Source organism: Ornithorhynchus anatinus, chromosome X1 (genome assembly GCF_004115215.2).
Source record: "Ornithorhynchus anatinus isolate Pmale09 chromosome X1, mOrnAna1.pri.v4, whole genome shotgun sequence".
NCBI lineage: Eukaryota > Metazoa > Chordata > Mammalia > Monotremata > Ornithorhynchidae > Ornithorhynchus > Ornithorhynchus anatinus.
This window is the reverse complement of record NC_041749.1, coordinates 20,297,535-20,316,741: the sequence shown is the minus strand read 5'-3', so window position 1 is coordinate 20,316,741 and position 19,207 is coordinate 20,297,535. Positions and strand designations below refer to the sequence as shown.

Here is a 19,207-nt window from a genome sequence, read left to right as displayed (position 1 = left end):
GCCAAGCACTGTTCTAAGTGCTGGAGTAGATACAAAGTAAGCAGGTTGTTCCACGTGGGGCTCACAGTCTTAATCCCCATTTTACAGATGATGTAACTGAGGCACAGAGAAGCCAAGTGACTTGCCCAAAGTCACATAGCTGACAAATGGCAGAGTCAGGATTTGAACCCATGACCTCTGACTCCCAAACCCATGCTCTTCCTACTGTCACACTGCTTCTCCGTCCATCCTGGTAGCTATAAATGTATTTTCTAGCATTCCCAACTTTTCCTCGAATAGCAGATAATAATTAATAATAATTATAGTACTTGTTAAGCACTTACTATGTGCTAAGCACTGTTCTAAGTGCTGGGGTAGATACTAGGTAAACAGGTTGGATACAATCCCTGTCCCACATGGGCCTCTCACTTTTAATCCCCATTTTACAGATGAGGTAACTGAGGCACGGGAAGTTAAGTGATTAGTCCAAGGTCACACAGCAGACATATGGCATATGGTATTAGAACTAAGCCACGCTGCTTCTCTAGTCCATCTATTTAATCAAACCCCTCTTGAATCTATCGACATGTTCTGCCTACATAATGTCCTGTGATAACAAATTGCACATTTATCACCTCTGGATGAAAAGGCATTTTCTTCTTGTCTTTAATCTACCATTTTCAGGCTATTAATAGGTGCCCTGATTCTGTGAGATTTGGTATTTAGCAATGTTTTCACCACTCGATACCCTTCATAATTTTGAGGAATTTAATCATATTTCTTCTCAGCCCTTGCCATTCCAGACTGAAAATACCTAAATTTCTGTATTCTATCCTTGTTAAGAACCTGCCTAACCCCGTGATAATTTTGGCCTTCTCAGCGTTCCGATTCCTTTGCATCAACTCATGAAGAATCCAAGGAAATTTAGGTATATGGGGGAATAGGGAAGCAGAAAAAATACAGGAAATCTTTGGAACCCTTGAAATCCTTTAGAAACTGATTACTCTGCCTCTGAATGGTGAGCTCATTGTGGGCAAGGAATATGTCTGTTTATTGTTAAACTGTACTCTCCCAAACAATTATTACAATGCTTTGCACACAGTAAGTGCTCAATGAATACTAATGAATGAATGAAAAGGACAAAGTCGAAGCTATTGATGCCACATTCCTGTTAACACCTTATAGAAGCAACTTATTTTTAAAATGTTGATGAGGACATCAAATTGATGAAATCCTTCCTCATAATTTCTGAAAAATACTCTCCCTTTCATTATAAGTAACCAGAATCTTTGAGCCTTCTGGAAATTCTATCTTGTGCTTTGGCTTCTTCTGCTTTAAAAAAAAAAAATGTTTTTTTTTTTAAGAACTTACTATGTGCCAGGCACTGAACTAAATCACTGTCCCACATGGGGCTCACAGTCTTAATCCATTTTACATATGAGGTAGCTGGGTCATAGAGAAGTTAAATGACTTGCCAAAGTCACAAAGCAGACAATGGCAAGGCTGGGATTATAACCCAGGTCCTTCCACACCGAGGTCCAAATTGACCTTTGGCTACCCCATTTTCATAGTAATTCTTTCTGATGTTCCCAAACTAGGGAACAGGTTTTTTTCACAAACTGAAAAGTATTTTGCACTTTTTCTAAAGGTGTTTAATCTATTTTGGAGGTGATAAAGTAGGTGTTCACCACCACTAAGTTTAGGCACTGATAGAATTTGATGATAGCAGCAGCAATTACGATGCTATGGTTTTGGTTTTTTTTTCTTTCTAGTTCTCAAGACCCTCCAAATTTAGCTCCTTGCTTAAACTAATTTCTCCCACAATGCACCTGCCCTTTCCTCTTTGTACAGGCTGGTAATAATAATTGTGGTATTTGTTAAGTACTTACTATGTGCCAGGCACTGTACTAAACTCTGAGGAAGGTTCATGATAATCAGGTCTCACAGTCTGAGAGAGGACACATATTGTATCCCCATTTTGCAGATCAGGGAACTGAGACACAGAAAAGTGAAGTGACTTGCCCAAGGTCCCACAGCGGGTAGGTGATGGAGTCAGAATTAGAACCCATGTTCTCTGACTTCCAGATCCGTGCTCTTTCCACTAGACCACACTGCTCCCAGCCGTGTTCTGATAGTATAATAGATATCGTGTTATCTCACAATCTATAAATGCCTAGCTGCTAAGACATACCTTCCTGCAAATGATCCAGGCATGCTGTTAGTTCCTGGAAGGGAGTGCTTGGGAGCTGGCTTGGTGGTTCTCGAAGGGAAAGTATTAGAATTGAAAGGCGGCAAAGCTGGCTGTGGCAGAGGCCTTTGATGAGCTGTGGTGAAAAGAAAAAAGTCAGCGGAGCAATTCATAGATTTCACGATACTTATTCCTTCAGCAGGCCGTTAATGGGACTGGAGTCAAACAATGACCGATCTGAAGGAAGGCACTGAAATAAAATCTAGGTACCCCATTATTGACATCAGGAAGATGCTGGATAGCCACCCAAACACTTTTTCATCTTGTGTACTGAATCTGAGTATCCCCATATTATTCTGTCCGTGCACACTATAGAAGCTTATAGTTATGAAAATGAAAATGCCAAATGAGCCCACCATCAGTAAAATGTGAATCTGCTTATCTAAAATGAGGTGAGACAGATCCAAATATAGTTCACGTTGACTTTTTTGTAGTCATTCTGCCTAATCACACATTTATGTTTTAATACTTCATTAAAAAGTTTCTCCAGATGAAAGGGGGAGATCTAACATTGTTCTGTTGACCCCCAGCAAGCTTCTCAGGGTGGCCTGCTCATACCTAGAACACCAATATCTGGTCCGGAGGTACAGGGACAGCCACTGTGCATCTCCACCTCTACGATTCTAAGATCCTTACTCCCACCCTGCCACACCCAGGGCCCCCACACTTCTCTCAGCCTCCCAGTCAGTCTCCTCTGCCCACTTGGACCTCCTTTTTCATTACTATGACTTGTTGCCTTTATTCATTCTCTTCCAGCCCCACAGCACTTAACGTACCTGTGCATAATTTATTTATTTCTACTGATGTCAGCCTCCCCCCCAGACTGTAAGCTCGTTGTGGGCAGGGAAAGCATCTGTTATGCCTTGTGATGTACTCTTCCAAATGCTTAGTACAGTGCTCCGGAAAAGGTAAGCACACAATAAATACGATCTATTGATTGATTGCTCCGGAGGCAGGAGCATGGACCCAGGTCCTGCAGCCCTGTTGACAGTGAGTGGTGCAAGATGTCCAGCTGGAGCCACAGAGGAAAGGAAGAAGTCCAAAACCTACCTCTGTGGATGAAGTAGTTCTCTACCCCACACTCTTCCTCCTTTAGCAACCCCTAAAAATGGCTCTGGGCTGAAAAAGCTCTGCCAAAGTTGGCTACAAGTGAAACGGACATTTTTCTCTTGCTACTTCATCAGTCCATTCCATAAAATTTCAGCTGACTAAGCTAGGAACTGGTATTTAACATTTTGTAAGGGTAACCTATTTGACTTGGTATATACAAAATATCTCCTTGTGACTGTCTGAGTGGAAAGATTTAGGGACCATATCTATATTTTAAAGAAGTCACCTACCCTCGTCTTCTTCCTGGGGAGAGAAAAAAAGAAAAGAGATTGGACTCAGATCAAGGTACAATTTTGTAAACTCTCATCTGTTTAAATCATTTCATCAGCTACCTGAATTTATGGCTATTTTGACAGTATTTATGGTATTTCAGGTTACAACTTCTTTGAAGAATAATGGGGCCAAAAATAAATATTAGAAATTAGAATCTAGCCAGAATTTAACCAGACTGAATCCAACTGGTGTATTAATTATGAACTACTCTGCAGGGAGGAATAAGGTAGCTTTTGATCTACTGCAGCACTTAGAACAGTGCCTGGAACAAAGTAAGTCATTAACAAATACTGTGCGTGTGTGTCTGTAAATGATAATGGAGAGCCCTCTCCTGAATCACAGAGCTAAACTTGATGTGGAAGGATGATGGGGATGGAAGTGTTCTCCTCTGCACAGCAAGGAACTGCTGAGCTCATGTTGTTTTCATGCTTTGCATCCACAAAGGACATGTGGACACAGCTTGAAGGGGAGAAGAAAGCCCAGGGACCCAGATATTTTTACTACATCTTTCATTTAGTTTTACAGGATACGTACATCACCTCTTCGGTCCATTCCCCACCCTGGCCTGAAATGGAAAAAAGAAAATTAAAATCTAGCCCTTTAGAAATGGAAGCATTTTAATAATTCTCAGAATTTAGTTTTCAAACAATTTAAATAATGAAGGTAAAGGCCTATTCATTCAAATATAAAACAATTCTAAGAAAATAGCTTTGTGGGGCACAGTTTGATCAAGCAGTTTGCATGTCAGCATCATGAGATGAGGCAGGAAAAATATTGATTCTTCTCAGCTAAAACTACGAATGCCTTCCAGATTAGTCAGCAAGATACTATTTTCAGTTTTGAACGTATTAGTTTCAAGAGACGTTCCTCCAAACAATTGAAACTACTTTATTTTTTAAAAAACATCCTCCATTCAGGCCACCTGGAGGAAGGAATTGGGCAAAGTAACCCCAACAGAAGCAAAGGACATTTTTCCCAGTTACCAAAAACAGGTGAATATTGGTAATATACAATATTCTCTGCAGTATTCCTACCATCAGAGATCACTCCGAAGAGGCTTTGAAACAGCCTTCAACAGTGATATTTAGCATAGTTTGCACACAGCAATTATATAATATGGCTTGGCAAGACAGAAAGCACTCCTACTGACTTAAAAGGAACAATTCCCTGAAATTCTCCTCTCCCACCATGTAGTAAGTAACAGTGGCGGAAGAGGCTACGAGTGGAACTAAAATAATATTCTTCACTGTGGTGGTATAGAAATTCCCTTCTAAAAACTTTTCCTAAAGGATGTAAGGGTCAAGTCACCCACTATCATAGCCCAAGTGGTTTCCCAATCAATTAGTCAATTGATCATTGGTATTTATTGAGTGCTTATTGTGTGAAGAGCACTGTATTAAGTGGTAGCTGTGGCCCCTATGCTCAGAGAGCACTTGGAAACCTTGGTGGGGGTTTCTCTTTTTCCAGAACAAGTCCTCTGGGGAATCCCAAAACAGGGTCTGGTACAGCCCTGAGAGTACCTGAATTTTTAGGGTACAGAACTAGATTATTATTTTTTGGTGGGGAGGTGGGTAGTACAATTTTTTTTTAAAAAAGCTATTATTTTATCTTTCAGATTTAAAAATCAAAGATGTATAAATCATATCAGCACAGCAAGTGTTCTTTCAGTGATATCATCATCAACAACAACTATGGCATTTATTGAGTGCTTATTGTGGGCAGAGCACTGTACTAAGCACTTGAGAGAGTACAATTTAACAGAGCTAAACACATTCCAGGCACACAACAAGTTTACAGTTTAGAAGAGGGGGAAGACATTTAATATAAATTAATAATTTATGATACAAAATTTATAGATATGTACATAAGTGCTCTGGAGTTGAGGTTGAGGTGAATATCAAATGTCCGAATGTCACAGATCCAACTGCATAGATGACACAGAGGGGAGAGGGAGCCAGGAAATAGAGGGCTTAATCTGAGAAGGCCTCCTCTCTGGCAGTTGCAAGTAATACAAAGACTTGAGCATCACAGCAATTTCAAAACTTAGCCATATCTAAACATAAGTTTTGTGGTGAGGGATTTTGGCTTAGTGGATAGAGGTCTGGGAGTCAGAAGGACGTGGGTTGTAATCCCGGCTTCTCCATTTGTCTGCTGTGTGACCTTGGACAAATCACTTCTCGGTTCCTCAGTTACCTCCTCTGTAAAATGGGGATTAATACTGTGAGCTCCCTGTGGAACAGGGACTGTGTCCAACTTCATTAGCCTGTCTCTATCCAAGCGCTTAAAACAGTGCTTGATACATAGTAAGTGCTTAACAAGTACTGTAATTATTGTTATTATTACATTGAACCTAGAAGAATGGTGATACGTTAGAAATAAGCTAAAATTACCCACGGTAACCAGCTTCTTAAGGAAACTACAGTTACCTTACAAGATGGGAAGAAGGGAAATACTCCTGAAAGCCATTTAGGATTATTTAAAGATGAATAAAGCTCCCAGAGATCACATTCCAAAATACAAGCTGATGCTTATTGAAGTTAATAAAGATATTTGACAGTTAATATTTGACCCATGGCAGAATTAGGAAGGATTCGTAAATCAAATTAAGTCATTCTTTTTTCAGATTTAACCCTGATTACAGAAAAAGGATGTGGAACTAGAAATTGGGTTAATTTGGATAAAATTCTCAAAAATCTTTACCCTACCAGTAGAACTCCCACTGAAGTTCCCTCTGTCTCTGAGATTGCAAGCGGTGTAGGCTAGTTGAAAGAGCATGAGCCTGGGAGTCAAAAGACCTGAGTTCTAATTCTGCTTTCTGTCATTTACCTATGTGACGTTGGGCAAGTCACTTCAGTTTTCTGTGCCTCAGTTCCCTCATCTGCAAAATGGAGATTCAATACCTGTGCTCCTTCTTACTTAGAAAGTGAGCCCCATGTGGGGCCTGATTACCACGTACCTATTTCAGTGCTTAGTACGATGACTGGGACATAGTAAGACTTAATAAATACCACAATTATTATTGCAAATAAGGGGGGTATTAAATTCTCTTGTTTCTCCACTCTCATATTCCCTAGACCCTGACGTGAAATGAGTAACAGGCAGACAGACATGGATATTTGTCCCAGAGCCAGCTTGGGGCAAGATTAGCTTCTGAATAGCAGGTTATTTGTTCGTTAGATTTTTATATTGTCTTTTTTCAGAAAAGAGCAAGATACTTTATCCAAAACTTGTAAATAATAATTGTTTATCAAACCACTGCAGTAAATCAATTTTCATTATAACACAAAAATGGCAGTTATGTTATTTTTGTAGTATAAACCTAATGGTAGAATCCTTTCTATTGTTTTCTTTGGATTTTGATTTGATATATAGCAAAATATTAAGCTTACTTTGGTAGTGGTGGCTTCTTTCCAGGAATGGGACTACTTCTTTCATGCCTTTCCCCTGTTGGCAGAGGAGGCTTCTGTATCTTTGATAAATGTTCACCAAGAGACCTATATTTAAAAAAAAAGAATGTTTAAAGAGGATGGGACGTATTTAATTAATTAAGAGTTCTGGAATATGTTCAGCTAGATGTCGTACTCTTCTTACCTCATTTGGGGCACCAAGGACTGTATAAAACAGAATGAAAAAGTTATAAGGATCATCAACATACTACAAAGTGGAATGACTTGCATTGAACAGTAGTCAGTGAACATTTTACCTTTTCAGGATAAACTGGTTTCTTCCCTGCAAAATACAAATAATTATTTAATCAACATAATGAATAGACCTGTATAAGCACTCAAATACACATACTTATCTGGAATTCATTTTCAAAGAGATCACTTCACACATACTGGAATCTGAGAGATTTATTTTAAATTATTTTGGGGAGGCCAGGTCTAATATTTGGACAGAAAAAGGACCGTCTGTTTTTATGCACTGACATCTTTGAGCAGCAACCCACCCCATGCAAAGATTATTGTTTTCCGTGTACCCATCAGAAACATCCACATTAATGGATAAATGTGTTTTCTGAGGTTTTTGTGATCAGTTAGCTGATGTTGGAGTCATTTGCATGTCAATTCTTCTTCTTTTTCTTTCTCCAAGCTTTTAAAATGTCCTTAATATGCCGGAATTCTGTGGAAACCTTCCCTTTTATAAAGTGTAAATTCTGGGAAAGAAGACTTATGTGAGCGAATGAAGTGCAGCAATGTTTGAAAAGGCTTCAGTGCTTCAGCCATAAATGTTCTGCCCCCTAATGACAGTGAAAGACGAGAGGCCTCAAGAAAACAACACCATTTTAAAGCAGCAATTTTGGGTGGGGCCTTTGGTTTAGGTTTCAGATTAGTATCTATATTTTGTTAAGACTTTGAAAGCTCATTTTTCTGTTGATATTAGGAGATGATTTAGAGAGAGTGAAAGTGTTATTTACGTTTCTGGGTGGTTCATTTATTACAGGTAGCACCATAAAATCTCATAGTTGCCTTTCCACTAAGGCATCCTGTTTGTCTAAGCACCAGATGACCCACAAATAAAAATAACCCTCAAACATGAAAAATACTAACCTGGTCCTGAAGAATCCCTGTCAAATGGAGATATTGAGCGATCCAGCAGTGGTTTGGTACTTCTGTCTATTGAGGGAGCTGGGACTAGAAGCAAAATAGAACCTTATCAAAATTACAGATAGTGGCACTGGGAGGGTGAATATGCTAGGCAGGAAACTGCACTTACGTTTAACAGGTTTAAGGTTTCTATTTCTGCTAGGTTCTTCATGGTTGGAAGGCGGAGGCTGAGGTGGCTGTGTTAAAAAAAAAAATGACTGTGTTAAGAAGCAATTTTTTCTCTGGCTATGTGGAAATGCTACTGTTTTAAAGTTTTGTCAAGTAGTAAATGTTCCATGGGCTCTAGGACTTTGGAAGTTAGCCGAGTTTGTAAGTCAGTTCAGGTTTTCCTCAACTTAGATCTCCTCTGCTACTGGAGCTTTCAGATCCCTCTAGACTTTAAGCTCACTGTGGGCAGGGGTCATGACTAATAACTCTGTTGTCTGCTGTATGACCTTGGGCAAGTCACTTAACTTCTCTAGGCCTCAATTACCTCATGTAAAATGGAGATTAAGACTGTAAACCTCATTAGGATGTGGATTATGGCCAACTTGATTAGCTGGTATCTGCCCCAGCGCTTATTACAAGTACCTGACACATAGTAAGCACTTAACAAATACCATAAAAAAACCCCAAAACTCTGCTGTATTGTATTCTCCCATGTGCATAGTTCAATACTGTGTCCAGAGTCAGTGCTCAATAAATACTATTGATTGATTTACTGAAGCTGGGGGCAGGAGAGCCCTGGCTCATCATTTTCAGGAATCATCCATATACCCCAAACTCCCATGAGTTTGGTGAATAAATCTGCTGAAGGTGGAGAGGGAGTTCAAAACATCAAGAAAGCCTATTCAAACATTTAAAGGATGATGATATTAGGCTCAACTGCTTTACATATACATTTTTATGTAAATTTAGTCAATAATAATGAATAATTATGGCACTTATTAAGCATTTACTATATGCCAAGCACTGTACTAAGTGCTGGGGTAGGTATATGATAATCAGATTAGACAAGGTCCCTGTCCCACATGGAGTCTACTTGGATAGTAGATAGAGGGCTGGCCCTGGGAGTCAGAAAGACCTGGGTTCCAAACCCGGCTCCACCAGTTGTCTGCTGTGTGACCTCGGGCAAATCACTTCATTCTCTGGGCATCAGTCACCTCATCTAGAAAATGGGGATTGAGACTGTGAGCCCCACATGGGACAGGAAATGTCTCCAATTCGATTTGCTTGTATCCACCCCAAGGCTTAGTTCAGTACCTGGAACAAAGAAAGTGCTTAAAAAATACCATTATTATTATTATTATTATGTAAGAATGAGTAGGATATTTTCCATAATAATGTGAATAATCATAATAATAATGTTGGTATTTGTTAAGCGCTTACTATGTGCCAAGCACTGTTCTAAGCGCTCAGGAGATTTTAAGATCAAAGATCGACAAAAGGCCCAAGAATAGTGTACCCATTGTAATCGGAGCCAAGGAATCAATCAATGGTATTTATTGAGCACTTAGTGTGTGCAGACCACTGTACTAAGTACTTGAGAGAGTTCAGTACAACAGAGTTGATAGACAAGTTCCCTGCCCACAGTGAGCTTACAGTCTAGAGGGGCGGACAGACAGTAATATAAATAAATAATTTAAATGTATAATTTATAGCAGTCATCGGAGGGAGGAAAGTCATATATTCCTAAAGAAAAAGGAACTCACGGTGCCGCTTCTACCCCCATATCCTGGCATGGGAACTGCCATGGGGCGCTGAGGTGGCACTGGAGGCTGCTGAGGGGATTTCCCAGAGGCGGGCCTGTCTGAAGACAAAAAGGAAAAAATGATAAATTCAGAACACTGAACAACAATAGGCTAAAGTAGAATTTTACTATTTAAGGACTAAATCCTTGCTAACATTTAAACCCCAAAGGATTTAAGAAACATCATACCAGCAGACAGACCACTAGACCAATCCAATCCAGTAATCAATCTCCCAAAATGGCAAATAGATGCCTGAAAGCCTAGCAAATGGCTTCCTTCTTACCATCAACCTTATGGTTAGGGATGTGCCATGCTCTCTAACATCCTTAACTTACTGTCTGTGAATGTATCCAAACCATCTTTAAACTGAGGGATGTTTATGCTTCCATAGCTTCCTGTGGAACTTCCTGATCATTTGAGTCATTTTTCTCTGAACCATTTCTTACTATTATGATCTCCATATTTCAGTAACTAGAATCAATCAATCACTGGTATTTATTGAGTGCTTATTGTGTGCAGAGCACTGTATAAAGCACTTGGAAGATTCATTTAATCATTCACTGATTCATTCAACAATTCACTTGTTGCAAAGGAGGGGATTAGGGCTACAGCATGAAATCCTTGGGTATCCCCAAAGATCATCTTAGCCATTGGTTTTAACTTCTTCTCCCATCAAGGTGCTCAACAGAGCTACTGGCGAGGAGAAAAATTAACTGGTTTGAATTCCAGCTCTTTCCAGTTCTGCCTACCCCCTGACTCCTGTGGAGATGCTGATGGGTAGTGAAAAGATATAAAGTCAGAGGGAGAGGAAGGTAAAAGCAGGGTGTGTATAATCCACAAAATGCCTCTGGAGAATACAGAGTTAGCTATATTCCTTAAATGCCATGACACAGAAGCAGAGCGTATAACATGAAAATTCAGATTCAGGTCTCATCCTGAATGAAGGAATGAGAAGAAGCAGAGGAGGTGGCCCATTACCGATGTACACAGAGTTCTGAAAAGGTTTGGCAGGAAGGATTGCATTCTGTAGTGCTTCCTCATCGTTGGTTGGAGGAGGCTCGTAATCAGCCTCATCCTCTGGAGCAGCCTCACCCTCCTCGTTGGGAGACTCATAGTCCCCATCATCCTCCCCATCCTGGTCCCCGTCAGGGCTTTCGTAATCATCCTCCTGCCAGTATGCCAGAGAAAATTGGAAGATGTGAGGGGGATCAGAGAAACTGCCTGGCTGCCTACATTCCCAAGAGTTTCCTGCAGAAATGGTGGCCAGTAAGAACCCATCATTTCTCTCCAGTCATTAGCAAGATTCAGGTTTCTCTCCAGAAGTTTTTTGAGACAGTGTTGTTTTGGGGTAGAACTCGCTGGGACTTACATTTGGGTTGTTCTAGGATAGGGATAGGTGATTATTTGAACCGGACGAACACTTGAAGAGTTTTAGTAAGCTAGAGAGGGTCACAGACACTTTAGTGTCTGTTAATCTATTAATTAAATTAGGGCATTTATTTTATAAAGAATTTTCAAATTATATACAAATTCTAATGAGAAGAATGCATTCTTTATTCTCATGGACAATGATGATGCTATGTCTATTTTTACTTTTGCTGGACTTGGTGGTAAGCTAGATCGAATCAATGCATTCAATGTGGGTTCAATGTGGCCCCTGGGATGAATTTTATCATGCCTGAATAGAATCTTTCACATCTACTTCCCTTACACTTTTAATTCCCACTCCTGCACCTCAACTCTTGGTCCCCCACTCCTCTCACTGCTTCCCCTCTCCTTTTCACTTCAGCTCTCTTCCAGAAGAGCACAGTAGAAGGTACTCTGAAAGTTAGAGACCAGAAAAAACTTGATACTTACAAAGGAAGACCAGCCTCCATCCTCCTCATCTCTACAATCTGCAGGGGAAATAAATACCATCAGTGGAATTGAGCAGACAAAGCAGGTAGGAAAAAAAAATAACTAGACAGCAATGCCTTCTGAGTCAATCCAATCAATACCAGCAGAGACCCTGTCCCACTCCCTGGTGGAATACTCACTTGGCAACTCCACGTTCATTTGTTATGGGGCTGTTGGGAGAACGTCCTCTCTTCCCATTTTAATGAGAGCAAAAAGAGGGAGGCATAAAGACAGAGCAAATCCTGCCCTTTTTCTTCCCTTTCCACCAGTGTGGGAGTAAGTATCAACTTTAGGAGCATCAAGAGGCCTGTTGCCCTCTCCAGAATTTAGACTGTGGGGCTCAGTCAATCAATCAATCAGTGGTATTCACTGAGCACTTACTGTGTTCAGAGCACTGTACTGTTTGGGAAAGTATAATACAACAGAGTTGTAGACCCATTTCCTGCCCTGACAGAGGTGAGCTTATCATAATTAGCTTTTTAGGCGGAGTAGTCAGTCTGCTCTTTAGAGCCAGCAAGCATCCCTGGCCCGGCCTCAGGATCTGCAGTGATTCAGTAGGTGAAACAGGGGGTTTCTCTGCCCAACCTGAGCTCCAGCACCGGCAGAGGGCTTTTTGTGCACCTATGGGCTACTGGGCTGGGTTGGAGGCTTTTTTCTACCCTACCTGGATCTGGGGTGGCCTTGATGTCTACTGGGCTCTGAGACTTTGATGGGATCTTTCTGTGCTCCCATTAGAAGTCAGGGTAGAGGTTTCCATTCCCTCAAAAACCACACCTACCTAAGCCCCTCCCCTAAATAGCCCCACCTCCAATTCCTTCCACCCAGAAAATGAATAGTTGGAACCTATCGGTGTTAATTAAACTCTTGCTCAGAAATCATCAACCTAAATCAGCACCCTGTGGGGAGAGTTAAAAGGTGGGGGAGTTAGTGCTGAATTACCTTTAAAGGGTCTGGGATGCTGACAAAAGGGACGTTAAAATTCTGCCACAAGGGCGGGAAAGATAAGGGGAAGTAGGAGGGGTAGAGACTAGAAGCCAAATGGGAAGAATCTTCTTGGGCCTGATTCCCAGTGAATGATGTAATCTCTCCGGGGATTTCTGCACCTTTCCACTCCTTGTATTCTTAGGCGTCATAGTTCCTCAGAAATCTACAGACCAGTTACCTTTCAAGCTCTATCTTTCATTAAACCGAAGCAGAAATACATAAGCCTAATATAAATTCATTGTTTGTCTTGGACAGTAATAATCCAAATAGGTAACAGATTTGGCTCTTCACTTGTCTCCCAGGGTTTCAGCCCTTAGCTTTTCAGCCTGTTGCCAGGGCATATCATATAAGTGGCCCTTGTCCTTTCATTCATTCATTCAATCATATTTATTGAGTGCTCACCATGTGCAGAGCACCATACTAAGCTCTTGGAAAGTACAATACAGCAATAAAGACAGACAATCCCTGCCCACAACGGGCTCTATCTGGTACCGTGGTAGTAGGGCAGGGGAGGAACTGCTCCTAGATTGAGTGGAGAATTAACTGAATCTTTAAGGAATATAGTAAGTGTGAATAAAAACAAATCCTTTTACATTAAGGGGACCCAAAAGTTCCTGAAGCAAGCAAATGGATTGTCGCTATTGTTTCTTTAGATTGCAAATTCTCCAGTAACTTGGACCCAGAGAAACTCTCAGTGAGTGAAGGATCACTTTATAGACCAGAGCATTAGACAGAATGTCAAGAGGAAGGAGACCCTCAAGCAGATGATAAGAAGACCAGAGTATCAGCATACTATTCTGAGGCTTTAAGGGCCTTCAGGTAAGGAGAGAGAGGATAAGCCTGGTTTCACTACGTGACCCTTCTCCTCAAGCCAAAACGAATCACCAAGCCATTTTCAAGTTTTCTGTGTTTTTCTTTTTTTTTTTCCAGTGGTATTTGTGAAGTTCTTACCATGTGCCAGGCACTATAATAAGCCCTGGGGTAGATACAAGATAATCAGGTCAGACACAGTCCATGTTCCACAAGCAGCTCACAGCCTTAATCCCCATTTAACAAATGAGGTAACTGAAGCACAGAGATGTTAAGTACCTTGCCCAAAATCACACAGCAGACAAGTGGCAGGGCTGGGATTAGAATCCGGTCCTCTGACATTCAGGTTCGTGCTCTATCCACTAGGCAGTGCTGCTTCTCTTTTCCCCTTGGACTGTAAATCCATGTGGGATAGGGATTGTGTCTAATTATATTGTATCTATTCAAGTGCTTAGCCCCATGCTTAGCAAATACTATGCACTTAAACACCACAACTATCATTATTATTCAAGAGAAGGGATATGTTCGAGCTTTGATTTCTTAGACAGTCCAGGATGTCTAAAATTGCACACAAATAACTTGGAGTAGCCAGATTACCTAAACCAGCCGCTAGAACCTAAATCTCAAAAATCCAAGTGTTGAGCTCACCCATATCACCCAGATATTAAATGTCTTACCCGACTCATCAGGAAACCTCTGTGCCGGAGTCCTGAAAATACAATGGTAGAAGGAATGTGCATTTTGTGAATGGAAAATTCAATGAATTAAGAAAAAATTTCTACAAAATCACATCGGATTAGTCCAATGAAGTATGAAAAAGCAATCTCAGAGAATTAAGAACATGCATAACATCAAAGTAGAAGGGATGAGAAGTTCTAGACATTGCCTCTTCTACCTCATTGCTTAGCACAGTGCTTGGCACATAAGTTCTGAACAATTGCCACAGTTGTTATTATTTTAACTATTATTATTACTGTGGAGAGAGTTGCCTTGAGCTCTAGAACCTACTGTAAAAGACTTTCCAGGGCCTCTGTGGCAGAAACACATGACTAACTCTCCTTCCATAATTCCTCTGACCACTAACAAAAAAGGAAGGGGAAGAGTATTGACAATACAGAATTCATAAAAAACAATCATCTATTTAAAATCAGGAGGGACATCCCACAAGATGTGGTGATTTTCAAAACCAAATTCCAGGTGGAGTTAGAGAGAAAGATAAGGAAAGGGTGAGGCCCCTTTGCCTAACTTCTACATGGACAAAAGTCCTTTTTTTAATGTAGATTTTCCAGCAGCTAAAGTGAGAACAATGAAAACATTCTTATCAAAGAAAATAAGATGTGCCCTGCTATTATACTCACTTTCTTGCAAATATACTTTTTCTTTCTTCATTCTTGTTGATATCTTGACTTAATTTGCTTAAAATTCTATAAAAACACAAAGAAACATCTCACTCATTAAAAGTGAAAGAGAAGCTGGTTACTTCCTAAAACCATAGCCTGGTTCCTCATCAAGGCAAACACTGGAAGAAATTTCAGAGAGGCACTACTGAGACCCTGTCCCCTAGCAGATATTTTGGCATCAGGGACCAAAGTGTTCAATATAGTGCTTTGTACACCGTAAGCACTGAACAAATACAACTGAATGAAAGGAAATAGCAGAGTTTATATTCTATCCCTCCCCTATCCTCCAGGCAGGATAGTCTCTCCGTACAGCACTGTCAGACAATGGGGAAGGAGGATTCAACATGTTTTTTCATCACCCATTTCAGTGACTCACAACCTCACTGTCATGGAGTTCGCTCTCTTATCTAACTTAAACCTCTCCTACTGCATTTTAATTCTATTTCCTCTAGTGTTGGCCTTAATGATGTGACATTGCTGATCACCATCTTCACTATCAGAACCTTTTATCTAGATAATCAGAATTCAGACTTTTTGTCCTTAAATAATTCTTTTCCTTACAAGACAGAGAGTGTGCTCCCTGGAAAGCTGAGGATTGGAAAGGGGAGGGGTTAGGTTCAATTAGCCATTAGAGATTAGGTCAAAACTTTATTCTTATAAAAATGCAGCCCCTCCACCTGTGGCCCAGAGGAAGTCCAGGGCATATTTTAGAAACCCAATACCAGGACTCACTGGCTTTTTTAAGGGAGGGTGGTGTCGGGAGGAAATGAGGAAGTCTAAAATCATCCTAGTCTTGCAGTGATCTGTAAACTGGCTCAACTCAGCTCCTTCCTGAGCTGCCGTGCTTGACCTAGCCTGAACTACCGGGAAACCACAGAATGTACCTGATGCCGGGAGACCTGGGAAGCCCATGGTAGGCAAGTGGGACACTGGGGAGTTAGCATTCTTCTTTTCCTTTGAGCCCCACACTGAGTGTAAGATCCACAGGAGGAGAAAAGCAAGATTCAAACCTGGACCATGGGACCCAGCTTCGGTGTTGTTGACAGTGTTCATCTTCTAAGTGACTCACCCATTTCAATATTCTGAGGAAAGTCCCACCTGGGGAAGTCCCCATGAGAAGCCCAGAATTCATAGCAGCTATTAGCCAGACTGCCTTTATCTACACCCAAGTGAGTTATTTTATTGCTCTCTCCTCCCACCTTCCTTTCTCCCTCCCTCCCACTACTCCTCAGAAAAGACCCAGATTCCTAGAAAACCTCAGGTGAGTGGAAAAAGGAAATAATTTCCAGCCTTGTTAGTATGTGAAAACAGTCACATCCATCCTTCTCTAAGTGGCATGCCATCATTCAATCATGCACTGGTATTTACTGGACACCTATTTAGTGCACAGCACTGGGCTAAGCTCTTGGGTGAAAAAACAATTTCTTGTTGCTTACAGTATAGTATGGGAGCCTACAATCAATCAATTAATCAGTAGCATTACTCTGTGCAGAACATCAGACTGAGCATTTGGGAGAGTATAGTAGAGTTGATGGACGTGATCCCTGCCCTCAAAGAACTTAAATCTAGTGGGGGAGAGAGACACAAAAATAGATTACAGATAGAAGAAATCAGTGTCGCATAAAGATACATTCATTAAAGTGCTTTGAGTTGGGTGCAAGTACCCAACTCTTTAGGTGGATGCTGAAATGGCCACTGAGGGGATGTGGAAAGATGGGAATTAATCATGGAAAGCCTCCTAAAAGAGGTGTGATTCTAGTAGGGTTTTGAAGATGGGACTAGCAGTAGTCTGTCGGATTTGAAGGCAGAGGGAGTTTCAGGCCAGAGGGAGCATGTGGACCAGGGGTTGACAGTGAGATAAATGAGATTGAGAGACAGAGATATGTTGGCTTTAGAAGAGCAAAGTATGCAAGCTGAGGTGTAGGACTAAGGAGTGAGGCTAAGTGGAGGGGGGATTGCTGACAGTGCTTTATAGCACAGGAATTTCTTCTTGTGACAGAAAGGAATGGCCAACCAATGATTTGGGCAACTGTGTAAGTATGGACTGGCGCTCTTGGTTGGCAGGCATCATGTCTCCCCAAAGTATCAGTCAATCAATCAGTGGCATTTACTGAGTGTTTACTATGTGCCAAGTACTGTACTGAGCCCTTGGAAGAATAAAACAGAGTTATTAGACACACTCCCTGCCACTCTCCTAAGTGCTTAGTACAGTGCTCTACACACAGCAAGTGCTCAATAAATGGATGGATTGATTGTTTGAGAGGGGAGAGAATGGGGGCAGGAGCATTGGATAGGAGACTAATGCAGTTTGGATGGAGAGGAAGGAATGGATTCTGGAGTTGTCATGAAGAAAAAACTGATAGGATTGGTGACTAGCTGACGATAGGGGTTGGAGAAGAGAGAGGAGCCAAGTAAGATAGCAAGGTTATGAACTTGAGAGGCCAGGTGTATGAAAGTAAGGTGGAGGAGAGGATTTGGGAGGAAAGATGAAGAGTCAAGTTAACCAGTAGGAGAGCTGTCCTGGAGTAGAATGGTTCAATGCACTAGCCCAGGGTGCTTTCCTCCCTCCAGAGTTGCAGGTACAGAACCCTGGCACTTTGCACTTCGTATCCACCTCTGCATCAAACAGAAGCTCTTCACCATTGGCTTTACTTCACCTCGCTACTCACCTACTACAACTTAGCTCACACACTTCGCTCCTCTAATGCTAACCTTCTCACTGTACCTCAATCTCATCTATCTCGCCGCCGAACCCTTGCCCACGTCCTGCCTCTGGCTTGGAACGCCCTCCCTCCTCATATCCGATAGACATTTACTCTCCCCCAACCATCCCCCCACCAAAGCCTTACTGAAGGCACATCTCTTCCAAGAAGCCTCTCCTGACTCAGCCCTCCTTTCCCCTATTCCCATCTGCATTGTTCTGACTTACTCCTTTTATTCATCCCCACCCAACCTCACAGCACTTATGTACATATCTGTCATTTATTTATTTAAATTAATTCCTATCTCCCCCTCTAGACTGTAAGCTTCTTGTTGGCAGGGAACGTGTCTGTTATATTGCTATATTGTACTCTTCCAAGTGCTTAGTATGGTGCTCTGCACTATGTAAATACGATAGAATGACTGACTGACTATCCTGGAATCTCAGAAACAGAAGGGACTCCTGACATGATTCTTAAGATCATGTTATTTGGTGGTCTAACTTTCCATTTAGAATGTGTCACCCAGCGGAGAGGCTTGGGTCAGAGAACTGGCCATGGAACACTGAGCTGGGGAGGCAGGCGTAGAGTCAGGGCTAAGGAACTGGACACATTGCCTCTCAAATGAAACAAGAAAAGCAGAATGCCAACAGACACAATACTAGAGGGACACAAAGCTAAAGGGAAGTTGTCTAGGATTGGCAGGAAGCTTATTTGTCAGTCAGGGGTGGGGTAGGCCATGGGGTGACTGCTCTCTCCTGAGCCCGGGGGGGAGGGGAGGGGCAAAGCTTGAAGTCCTAGAGCCCTGGGCTGGCTCCAAAATCTTACTGGAAGGCTAGTTGGGAAACCCAAATAGCTTCATCCCAATAGTTTCAATTCCATGGGTTGATGGTCCTCATGCCCCCCCTGGAGTTGACATTCCTCCTCTTGTCCAGAGGAAACTGTGAGGCCTAGGAGAAAGAAGGCAAGCTTGGGAGTCACAGAATCTGGGTTCTAATCCTGACTGCTAGTTGCCTGTTGTGTGACCTTAGGCAAGTCAATTAATTTTTCTGTGCCTCCATTTCCTCATTTGTAAAATGGGGATTAAATGTCTATTCTCCCTGCCACTTAGACTATGAGTCCCATGTGGGACAGGAACTCTGTCCAAACTGGCACATAGTAAGGAAATACCACAATTATTATCATTACCCTACTTCCTCAAAGCAGGGCCACATTACAGTCAGGCAGTCAGATGAAGGTTTTTAAAGATCTCCAGGGAAAGAACTTCCATTGCTTCAGTAACCTCCTAGCCCCTCTAACATCAAACTAAACCCACTTATCTTGTTCTGCAAACATGGAAAACAGTTGACTACCAACCCTAATAAATTGCATGGTAGGTGTAAATTTATAAAAAAAAAAAAACTTAGGGGAAGCTGTAACCCAGAACTGCACAGTTACCAAGTTCCCTTTCTATCTTTGGCCCTAGAGTGGA

General features: G+C 41.5%; 1 protein-coding gene across 2 annotated transcripts in view; it reads right to left on the bottom strand.

Moving 5' to 3' along the window:
- LCP2 (lymphocyte cytosolic protein 2) overlaps positions 1-19,207 on the bottom strand; it is a 60,007-nt gene that overhangs the window by 10,467 nt on the left and 30,333 nt on the right. For both annotated transcript variants that reach the window (XM_029051754.2, XM_007673342.4), the window contains 13 exons: positions 14,996-15,061; positions 14,315-14,346; positions 11,805-11,842; positions 10,926-11,115; positions 9,909-10,006; positions 8,327-8,393; positions 8,161-8,244; positions 7,314-7,339; positions 7,202-7,221; positions 7,000-7,104; positions 4,145-4,175; positions 3,568-3,580; positions 2,171-2,303 (listed from right to left, as the gene is read on the bottom strand). In XM_029051754.2, the coding sequence (XP_028907587.1) occupies positions 2,171-2,303; positions 3,568-3,580; positions 4,145-4,175; positions 7,000-7,104; positions 7,202-7,221; positions 7,314-7,339; positions 8,161-8,244; positions 8,327-8,393; positions 9,909-10,006; positions 10,926-11,115; positions 11,805-11,842; positions 14,315-14,346; positions 14,996-15,061 (903 nt within the window). The remainder of the gene's footprint in view (positions 1-2,170; positions 2,304-3,567; positions 3,581-4,144; positions 4,176-6,999; positions 7,105-7,201; positions 7,222-7,313; positions 7,340-8,160; positions 8,245-8,326; positions 8,394-9,908; positions 10,007-10,925; positions 11,116-11,804; positions 11,843-14,314; positions 14,347-14,995; positions 15,062-19,207) is intronic.